At 38.2% G+C, this 12051-nt stretch overlaps 1 protein-coding gene across 4 annotated transcripts in view; it reads right to left on the reverse strand.

Annotated features, from left to right (window-relative positions):
- Positions 1-12051, reverse strand: part of SLC6A11 (solute carrier family 6 member 11) — a 115736-nt gene that overhangs the window by 40216 nt on the left and 63469 nt on the right. For all 4 annotated transcript variants that reach the window (XM_005508885.4, XM_021296422.2, XM_021296424.2 and 1 more), the window contains exon 7: positions 7086-7220. In XM_005508885.4, the coding sequence (XP_005508942.2) occupies positions 7086-7220 (135 nt within the window). The remainder of the gene's footprint in view (positions 1-7085; positions 7221-12051) is intronic.

A 12051-nucleotide genomic window follows, 5' to 3' on the forward strand; every position in this document is an offset into this window, starting at 1 on the left:
AACAAGGTCCATTATTATTATTATTATTATTATTATTATTATTCCATCATCAATATCCATATATCACTTAGTATTTTTGTAACAATTTTTGATGTCATCTGAAACAAATTGATTTTTAACAACAGCTTTTCTCCTGCTAGGAAACTCCATTTCTAGAGCAGCTGACAGGCTGGAGCCATCAATAATACTCACAATTCTTTAACTGTTCCAGAGAATGTTAATTTATGCACAAAGTGGCTCTTCAAGTTTATCTAGTACTTCTTTTTGGGTTCCATCATTGTAAACAGTGAAAAATCTCTGTGTTATGCCAAAACACTGAGCTAATGTGTGGATCCTGTCTCCCTCCAGTGGCATATTGCACTAGCCATAAAGTCCAATATTAAAGAGAAACTCATATGATGTCTCTCCATTGCCAAGGTTGCCAAGGGGTTGCAGGGATAGCTGGAGGAGATTTCATGCGGTCTCAAAGCCCCAGGAAAATGATGAAATGACCCCATTCTTTCAACAAGTCTCTTCTAACCGCCAGAATCTGGTGTTGCCTGCTCAGCTCGTTACTGCTTGAGTAGCAACAGCAAGAGACACAAGGGAAAATCACGGGGAGAAGGAGACAAACTATTTGTTCAGGGCTTGAAATAATTCTCTGAAGCAATAACTGGACTTCTGAAACTACACTTGCTACATAAAAAATAATAGTCACAATATTATGATGTTGAAAATAACAGAGTTGTATATTGAGGCATAAAGGTATGTCACGTTCAAGCGTATAAACCAACAACTTAGCAATTTAGATTGTGCCTTTCCCACAGCATACTCGAATATACCTAAAATCTTTGCACAATGTAATAACTGGGCCGTGAACAATTACTAAGCTGTTCCGTGCATTGAAGAGAGTAATTTTTTGTCATAGGAAATGACTTGGAATGTCTTCAGCCCATGCTTTTCGAAATGTATGTGCCCAATTCCTGTACTACAGATCTACTGTGAGAGCGTGTAGTACGTACGTTCCTTTGAGCACATGAAACGCCACATGCTCCCAGGTTTGTCTTCAGTCTTTCTTTGGGGAAAAACAGAATAATATCTGTCCCAGGAGTGATTTCTGACTTTGTTAAATACCTCTGCCTTTTCAGCAAGAGCACTGCATTACAGTAATTTGTTTGTCTTCCTATTCTTTAAAACCACATAAACAATTGGTAATGTAAAAGCCACAGTACACAGTCAAATGAAACAACTCCTCATTGTGGGATTAGAAACTGCTTTGTAGGGCAAAAGGTTTCTAAACATTGCACTACTCTCTGTCTTGTGCTTACCTTACAATTTCAAATATCAATAAGTTGTAATGATGGTGCAAACAACAGCCTTTGAGAAGCAGTAATTCTTTTTCAAGTTTATATTTTAAAAGTTTGGGTAGGAGTTTAGTACTTAGCAGCAATATGAGAGCCTCACAATCAACAGCAATATTTTTTTTTCCTTTCATAGAAAGAATGGTTTAAAATTTAGTTTCTATATCAAATGAACAAAGACTGCTTGTTCAAAGATATATGCTCAAAGTGGGAATTGTAGTTAAACAGACACTAAATTCAGCTAAGGATTTTCATATCCTATGGCCATTGTACAAATTTCTGCCATTTCACTCTTTTTTAAATTTACCCCAACTCACATGTGTGTGCATCACAACCGCCTGGTTCAGAAAGTGAACACCTGACGAAGCAAACAATTCGGAGAATGGGAATAAATAGGTAGGAAAAAGAAGAATAAGTTCCATGGTTGTTAACAGAACTGCCTGAGTATGATGAGAACTGGACATCATCCTTCTCTCAATACCACCACTTTTCTGAAGTTTGTTTTGTTTGTTTGTTTGTTTTTTAATGGCTGCATGAACTCTTATAATGGTCAGAAATGCAGTAAATTGCTGAAGGTTTACTATTCTTAGTGGTATTAAAAGGTTGGTAAAATTTCAGACACGCAACCCACCTCTGAAGCATTTTTTCAGGTGCTATGCTTGAAAACTAGGCTTACCATCCAGCATTGGATGCATCCTGTGCAGCCAGGTTTTCATCTGACTGCAAGTTCATCACTTGCCATATTCCAAACAGAATATTGTCTGGAAATTAGATATCATTTCATTGCCAATATATAATAATTATGATTAGTATGCTTAGATACAGTACAAATCTAAAATCTCCTACTCAGGAATCCATACAGTTCTCGTGATTTTCTGAGGATGAAACCACCCCAAAATGAAATCACTGTTTCTCTTTTTTATTTTGGGGGGGGGGAAGAAAACAGAGCCCTAACATTTCTGTTTAAAAGCAACAATTTCCTTGACGTTCAAAGCCAGGAGAGAATTTTTATATTCTTCTGCCTTTGAAAACATGAGTTTCCCTCGGCCTCAAGGTGGCGATACAATTGTGAGAGTGGCTTCCAAGGCTGCATGTACTAAACTCAAATCAATCTGGGTTACTTTATTTCTTCTGCAGTTCTTGGTAAAGAAGCAGAGTGGCATTACTGCTGCAACTCCCACCCCTAAACCAACTCTGCATTATTAAACACTGGAAATAAAATGTTAAAGGGAATATACATTCTCAAATACTTTTCCAGTTTGGATTTTCAGAATAGGATTTAAGAAAATATCATCTCTACACCTAAACAATCTTTCCAAATGTTTCTCACACATATGCAGATTATAATTAGCCTAACAGCAATTGTTTATAGTGTTGGGGAGTAGCATCTTTTTTAAATGTATAATTTCACATATATGCTCAAACATACTAATATGATGTTAAGGAAGGAGTGAATAACGAGCAGAAAAAACTCCTGCTAATCTGAAAATTAAGGGTTATGTAATGAAAACTATAATTTTCAGGAAAAAAAAAAGGTGCATTTATTCTAAGTTATTTTCTACCAAAAAAAAAAAAAGCTTTCCCTAAAACAAGCTATCCAATGTACTAAAATGTTCTTTTTTCTCCATAAACATACAGACCAGGAAAACTTAGCCTAAGTGCCACACAGAAAAATGCAGGACAAACTAAACTTTTGAGACACGTGGCAGTGTAAGGAAAAGAGTCATGTTTGCCGAATAAGTGCAAGGGTTTTTTCAGGTTAAGTTGATGCTCATTGCTGTGCATTCATGTTTTGCTACTTATTTTCAAGAAGGAAGATCCAGGGAGGTACAAGCCAGTCAACCCAGTTTCAGTGCCAGGGAAATTTATGGCTTTCTAATATTTGAAGTCTCCTAGCTGAGCTCCCAGAGGTGAATTGTAGAAATGTTTCTGCCATCAAAGGCTTCATCGCAAGTTTAACACTTCCTCGCTGCAAGTAAAATATCAGACAAAATTTAAACACAATCCTAACTGTGACGGCTCAGATTTTCCTGTGTCTTATATGTAACTTGCCTTGTCATTCAATTATCATGCTTAACATTCATATGAGAGTGTATCAGAGATAAAGTACAACCTGTATTCTTTCCACATAGAAATGCATTCACATGTGAAATTCAGTCACAAATCCAGATGAAGTTTGTTCAAGACTTCGGTAAGCACCAAATGTTCAGAGGAGACTGCAATTCTGGTTACGTTGACATATTCATCCCTACAGCTGCTATAATGAATATCTTCATTAAAACAATACTCTTTTTTTCAACACGCACACAGTAACTCAGCCACTTCCTAGCATACAAGCACGCAATAAACAATAAGGCTTTACTTCTACTTTGCTCCTAATTTTAAGAATCCACTGCTACATCAGGGTTTAAATTCACACACGTATGCTTTCCAGATCTTTTACCATAACATTATTCCTCGATCCATCAAACTGGTACATCTGCTAGTCCTCAACTGATTTAAGCTTTTCCCTGCACAAATGCTTGGAAAATCATGTTGTGAGAACTAAATGTTTGCCTAAGAAAGGACCAATGAGTACCACATGTAAGCACAATTACATATTAAGTGATTTAAATCTGTTGAGGGACAACCAGAACCACATTCTGAGTCAGACTCGCACACAAAACCCATAGCAATCCTATTAACCCTGTAAAATACTTCTTTCATGTGAGTTACACCTCAGGAAGGACCTCATATGTAAGCTATAAACAGCACCTGTATCTTCCAGATTGGGGCAGGACATATTTCAAGCCAATCTGAGCATGAAGACTACAGAAACTGCACCGTTGATGAAACAAAGCATTTCTGAAGTTTAAATATTGTACTCCACTATTATAATGAAGTGATTGGTATGAGCTCTACAGACACACAGGACAAAAGATTGCATTTTCAGACCAAGAGGATTCAGTCTGTTGAAAAGATAGAATATAAAAATGAAATAGAGAACACAGCACTTGAAAGCTAAAAGGAGCTGAAAAGAAGATGAATAGCTGCTTAGAAAGCTATAACGAACCATGGAATGCAAATTACACAAAGACAAAAGATTCAAGAACTTCAAACTAAAGTGAACCCTGAAGAGAAACTTAATTTATTTAATCCACAGTAAACATAGTTGGCACTGTGGCTCAAGTACTGCTCCCCTAATGCAGACACAGTGCTCTCCCTGCAACACGATTTAAACAGACCTCCAAACCAGGAGGAAAACGACTCTGCTAGTGCACATGCATTATGCTTTGATGTTGTGGAGAAATCCAAATAAACAAGAGTAAAGATGAAAACTGGAAGCACAAATGCCAAGGTTGTCTTCAGTTATCCTATACTTGCTTCTTAGCAAAAATCTCTATAGCAATTTTTTTTTTTTTAATGCAAAAATTCATGGGTTTGAACATTATTAAGCTCTACATTTCCATAAAAAGGGAAAATGTATAATTATTTATCTTGTTACCGTTAAATTGCAATAAAACTGAACCAATACTAATTTACTTTTTTTTTTTTAAATAAAACAAGATTTGTCAAATTCTATTTCTAAGACTAAGAAGCCAAACTTCCTTTATTTCTTGAAAACTGACCAGAGACCCCATCTGTGACTCAGAAATCTTCCTTCAAAAACCACATTGATTAGTCTGAACAAAATATTTCCATTTCAATGAAAGAGCATTTTTTCAACACAAAAATAATTCTCTAAAACCATTTCATAACGCATGCTACAGTAAAGTTATCTGTATTAGTGTTCACAATATCTGTTACGGTCCATTCTCCTTCAGCTTCTTTCCTACAAGGAGGTGCATAAAATACTAAGTAAGTGTAAGAAGTACAACAATGTGTCAGCTAAAGTCTTGTTGAAATCCATTAAAGCCTGCCCAAAATACATTCCAGCATCAGCTGAGCTATATGTGCAGCACAAACAGGCACACGCACACGTGCCTTTTAAGTGCTTTGTACTTCACAGGCTTAGACTGCTACTATGTGCTTTGGAAATTGTCATGGCAACAATGTGTTCCTTTACAAACGGAAACAGTATAGTAAATAAGCATGTAAAACCCCTTGTAGTGTGACAATAAAGTTGCTAAAGCTTGCAAGCTCAGCAACAAACAAGCAAGGGTCTCGCTGGCATGTGAAAAATCCACACGCAGCACAAAACTCTGCTCTCACAGGCTGCTGGACGAGTGAAGGGATCAATGTTTAGGTGGCAGCACTACCTCCTATTCATCGAGGCCGATAGAGTCCACAGACGGAGGAATCCCCATGGTGTAGAAGGAGAAGCGTACTCAGGGAGAGCTGCTTCTGAAGGCAGCGGGTAAGTTTAGTTGTCACAACCACCCAGTGGGGTGAAACACTAGCCAGAACCGGGCAAAATAAACAGATGCCGTCCGTGTTCTCTCATAAGGATACAACACTCAAATTCCTTGTCTCTATTAAAACGAGCTAGGACACAGGGGGTTCACCTGAAAGTGGGCTGCCTTGCTAAATGTACTACAGCCTGAATCTATTATATGTTGCAAATAAATAACTGGGAGCATGTCAGAGAATTCCATTGTTTTGCTCTGTTACTGTGCTTAAGACCCCAGGTGACCTGAGGCCACCTGTGAGCAGGTAGCTGTTGGAAACCATCGCACATCACCGACGGTCTAACACCAGTGCCACAACTCTCCTTGCACTTCCCAGCCATGTTGACACAGAAGGAGGGACACATTGAGCCCGAGAGTGGGAACATGATTAAATTTTCATCTGAAATTTTCAATATTTTAAATGAATCTTTTTCTTCCTGGCTGTTTTTTTTTTTTTTTTTTTTTTATAGAAATATGACTTGTTTAAAGTGAACTTTACATGAGTCATTTCAGACACTCCAAAGAAGTAACCTGAAGGGTCCCCTCTATTTTCTTTTGCAAAAAAAACACGTTTTCAGTAAGCAGAGGATAAAAAAATATTATGCTGACACATCCTCAGTAAGCAGATTGAAAAAAAGTAATAATTTTAACAAATATTCCCAAGCTTGCTTTCTGTCTTTTTCTTAGGATCTATTTAATATTGTAATAGCCTTAGGAGTTACACTGTGTAATGTCTTTTACATTGCCAAACCACTTAAGTAAAACGCTGTCTGCAACCTGTCAGGTTTTGTAGAGCTTGTGTTATTTTCCCTCTTTGACACTGGGCAAATGATACATAATAACTGTTTTATTGTACTCATCTGTCACTGGAAAAAAGTCGACCTAGTCCAATATTTCCATGTTCAACTACTCTGAAAACGACAAAAAAGACACAGCTCCTGGTTTGAGTACCTCATTCCTCCTTGATTGCATATAAAGACTTCTGATTAAAAGACAACAATCATCTGAAAGATTAATTTCTCTACTAATCTTGACTGAGATTTAGGTTTGGAATGAACTGTAAAATTGATACATCTTGGTTAAAGTTGGTCCCATTGAAACCAGTGACAACGCTTCTGCCCCTCCGTGGCATAAGCAACAACTGCAACTGAATGCTTCTGAAAATTCCAATTTATTGACCAAGGTACTTTTCTACTGAAAGAATAACATACCCCAACACATGCAAGCAATGATGGCTTCAAGGCCCTATCCACAATTTCAAATTTCTGACAACGAATGACAATCCAGCAATCACCTCTATTCAGTCTTTAAAAACCAAGAAACTTCTGCAGTTTTTCCCAGTCAGAGAGGAAAACAAATGCATAGATCATGGTCCTACCTGTGGGTCAGACAGCCGAGAAAGGTCAGGGTACAGGTAAAATTTGATCCCCTCAGAAGCACCTGGTAACGTTACTCCACGAATCAGAAGAATCATCAACATGATATAGGGGAACGTGGCTGTTACGTATACAACCTAGTAAGAAAAAGCAAACATTAGAAAAATATTTTCTCCCACCCGCAACAAAAACACCTCATTTCCACAGCCGTCTTGCTATTAGATAAAAAACAAATTATTTTCTCCAGGAGTGCTTTTGATACCCTTGTTTTTGCAGATCAATTTTGTCTTGCAACCATATTCCCTTCTAAGCTATTTCTGTCTTGTAGGAAAGACCAACACTTTTTTTTATAGAGAGATTGGGAAGTTCTCTTTAGAGTATATTATTTACTCTCTTTTTGACAGGTGATGAGACATTATACTATAGTGTACCTGTACACTATTCCAAACAGAGATACAGGGAAACTGACTCATAATAGCAAGTAAGTACTTGCATTGCATTATATCCTATAATAACATGTACAATGAATTGTCAATCACTTAGTAATTACTGAACTGTCATCTCCTCAGACTGTTTTGCCTGCCTGTCTGTGTTTGAGGAATAAACATTTCATCAAGCCTAAACGCTATGTGTATCTCCTTGCCAATTGCTATAGCGCCCTGTTCACCCAAAGCACCTTCAGGCAAGAGTTCTGAAGTGCTCAAGTACAGCAATTTCTGTTTTCACATGTACAGCCACATTTTTTTCAGAAATCAGTTTGCTCTGTGCATGGAGAGCAACTGAGCTTCTCTGGAAACCTGCAAGAAGTCATGCTTTGCAATGGAAAGATTAAGCAGAATTGATCCCATTTTACAATCCCAAACCTGAGAGCAGTACTTAGTTATTAAAACTTGGAGATGGATTAAATGATAAATTCCAAGTTACTATAAATATTTACTTTAAATAATAACATACCTTAAACTTAACTTTCCATAATTATCTACAGCCACTTCTGCCTGTGCAAAGGAGGTATAAAATATGCTAATATGCAATGACACTCTCATACATCTGCCTTGTACAAGTCAAAATTACTTAACAAGCTACAAGAATGAGGAAAATCATTTGGTGAAAAATATAACCTGTACAGCCCTCAAAAATATTCATTTTAAATTCAAGAGTTCATTACATGCCTCATAGCTATGTAAATGAAACAGATACATCAGTGAATGCACCCATGAAAAGATTCTCAAACACATTTTCATGACTAATGAACTGAATTTTGATTTGCATACCATGCTGACTATTTATCCCAAACATGAAATCATCTCACGGGTGCCTCAGCTGGTACACTCAGAAATGGAGGAACTTACAATCACATGGCAGATCTTCAAATGTGTCCAGCTGCCCAAGACATGTAGACACTTGACTCTCACTGACCCTAACAGGTCATAAGTGTCTGTCTGTCTTTCAGGTGTCTTATCCCTTTTGAAAACACAAGCCATGATTTTCCTGTGGAGACAACCAGTATGTTCCTACAGGTCTCAGAAGCCTGAATTGATGAATTCATAGGTCAGTAAAACACCACATGGAAAACTTTATCCTGATGATTACATTCATTGTCATTGATCATTATTGGAAATGCAACCTGATACAACTGGCTAAGTTCAAACAGACCTTGTCTCAAAGAGACTGCTCTCCATATTTCGGTTCCAAATAAAAATTGATCACCAGTTAATGAGAAGTAAAAAAGAATCACACAGAATGGGTCTAGTCTTGCTCTGAGTCTTATACTGGCTAGAAAGGACAGAGTAGCCAGCAACTGGTTTTCATGTTTCTGTATTTAATTCTTTGCCAGCTATTTTTCTCAACATCTTCTAAACCAATAGACGCTTTTAATACAGGATAATCAGCAGACATATACATTTGATGACGTGGAAGGTATAGCACCCAAATATCTGTTATAATAAAGAAGAACATTTCATTGCATCATGCTTCATTAATTATACTGGTTTGCAGCCTGCTGTCTTGTGCATCCTGCCACTGCCTTGAAACACTTCACATCAGTAAACAGACTGTAACTTGGTAGAGGCAGATTTCTCCTCAGGTTCCTTTGGGTGTACATCCTCTCTCAGCTCCATCAGGGAAGAGCTGAAACCACTCATCCCTATGCCCAGGAGAGGTCAGGTAAAGACACCCTTGCACAGGAGTCTGTAATCCCGCAGCAGCCATCCTGCCTTCTAGGGTTATATGTCGTGGTTTTCTGTTGGCTTCTCCAAATGCCTCCCACAGCCCACACATGTGTTTAAATATTGTGGCAAGTACTAGAACCACAACCTCAAGCATCCTTTTTTATCATGAGGATAGAGGTGCCTCAAGCTTTAGAGAATGAGAACTCTCCTTCCTTCCCGGTTACACTGCAGAAAGAGGGTTATTCAGACTGGATATTAGGAAACGTTTCTTTGTGGAAAGGGTTGTCAGGCATTGCAACGGGCTGCCCAGGGCAGCGGTGGGGTCACCATCTCTGGAGGAGTTTAAAAGACATAAAGATGAGGCTCCTAGGGGCATGATTTAGTGGTACAGTTTGGTTATGGTTGGAGTTGATGTTCTTACGGGTCTCTTCCAACCAAAATGATCCTCTGATTCTACAACCAGACTGCAGTTGGCTCAGCAGTTCTGGCAATAAGCAGTAATGCAGAGATCTAGAACAACAAAGAGATACCAAGGAAGCATGTGTGGGAAAGACAGACCCTTCCTGAGCCAAGTGACATTGTTGATAATGTTTTGGTGTTAGTGCTCATACAGCTAAACAGGCTGCTACAACTGCAAGCTTCTCTTGTGCTGCAACAGGTACGTGCTTTGTGTTCAGTGAGGGAAGGCCACCACTTGTGGGTGGTACTGGAGTCTCCCCATGCGCTGAGCCACTTAATTCCATTGCACCCCATGCATCAGCTGCTCATTTTCTCATGCTTCCAGGAGCTGAGGGAGGATGGGGCATTTTAGAAATCAAATGCCATTATTAGTATCATCATCACATCTGTAGGCATTAAAAGTTTCCTGGATTGTTTTCTTTTCTTTCAACACATCAAACCTCTCTGAATATAAATGTGAACATAACTGTTTCTAATTACATTGCATCCTGTTTTAATTGACTTAATTGCTTGGTATGTTAATTTGCATTCCAATACTCAAAATGCTTTTTTTAAACCCTTGTCAGAGCAATGCCAGTGTTCAAGCATTTGGAAACAATAAAAATTTCTGGCATGCTAGTTTTTGCATCATGTTCTCCTATTACAATGTAATTGAAAGACAAATTTACAAAGATATTTAGACATACAAGTATGTGGAAAGGGACATCTAACAGCTCTCAAGCATACTTAGGTGCTTAGCTGAAAGTACATAAGGATCAAAGATCCTGAAAAGATACTTTGTTGAATGCTGTGAACTTTAGGTACCAAAGTATTGCAAATAAGTACAAATAAAGGGACCTTTAAATACCAAAACCTTAAAAGACTTAGATGCTGTGTCGCTCAGGGTTAATTATGAAGATACCTAGGTACCTATGCAATGATTCAATGAGTAAGGCACCATGAACATCTTGAGGGCTGAACTGGCTGTCAGTTGGCATCTTTTCAAGCCTAAGTATCTTCAAGTGCAAATATGGTATATACGTTCAAATTTGGCTACTGGGACTGTTGAACATCTTGTCCTAAACGAAAAGGTCTTTTCTGAACATTCTGGCCAGATCATGCTGCAGAGGTTTGAGTGAAGGTGACTTGGTTTATAAGAAAATGTAGAAGAAATCCATGATAAATCTGTTGGGAATAAGGAAGAAGCCCTGCATGTAAGGAATTGAGGCACACACTCACAGAAATCTAAAAGCCTAAAAATGGATTTCTCTGGCTATATCTACTGCACAACACACCAGCCTGATGTCCACACACTATCCCGCTGCAGCTCCTTAGCAGAGTGAGGCCTGAATGGGAAGCAGTGAACTTTAATCCTTTGCTTGTCTTGTGCTGAGAACACAACTGAACTAGAATTCACTGAAAAAACATGACTTTCTGAAGCTAGGAAGTGGAGGGAATTCTTTCCTGCAAGCTGCAATGTTCTGGCTTGTTTGCACTAGAATTAACCAACTGCATTTTATAAATGGAATGATGAAAGTGTTTAACTTCACTTGATGCTTCAAAAAATTACTGGCTTGCTAATCCTCTTTCCTTGAAGTCCTCTATTGCTCCATTAGGCTCCAAACCCAAGCAGTATCAATGCAAGAATTGCCAGCAATTTGCCCAACTCACTATTGGAAGAATTATGCGGAAAATAAGGCCTGACTCCATGCCCTGCTCATCCTCACCTTTCATTCAGTGTTTCCAGCCTAGTGGCCAGTCATTTAGCCTATTTATTTAGTGGACACTCTGACCAGGAAGAACTAGACTGAGACCAACAACTTCCTTTGTGAAGAGGAGACTGCTGAGCAATCCGCAGATCTCAGTGACGTACGAGGTTTATCTACACAGGATAAACAAAATTATGCTCACACTGCAATACGTTCTCATGTGGAGAAACAGCTTGGGAACGAAAATTTCATAATCCAAGTGATGTGACAAGGAAAAGAGGAATTTTCATCCTGCTTTACAATGTTGATACAGGTCATATTAACATAACAATAGAAATGCAATTATCTTGCCACTATCTGGAAGCTCTGGTGTCCTTATACGCACACCCAGTTACTAACAATTTGGGCATGATTTCCATCAACATTTTAAAAGAAGAGCTCTACATGCCACAGTTTACCCAGACATCTTGACTCCACTAATATTTTTCCAGTTTCACAAATTCTGACTTCCTAGATGTTAACAGCAGATGACAACACTATACAAGATTTTCCTTTTCAACTATCGTAGTGTGCTGTGAAATTTTCTATACATCATTGTTTGAAAAGGAGTCTTTTGCTGGTAGGATACTATAGCATCTACAGACATGCAAATG

This window comes from Columba livia, chromosome 10 (assembly GCF_036013475.1).
Source record: "Columba livia isolate bColLiv1 breed racing homer chromosome 10, bColLiv1.pat.W.v2, whole genome shotgun sequence".
Classification (NCBI taxonomy): Eukaryota; Metazoa; Chordata; class Aves; order Columbiformes; family Columbidae; genus Columba; species Columba livia.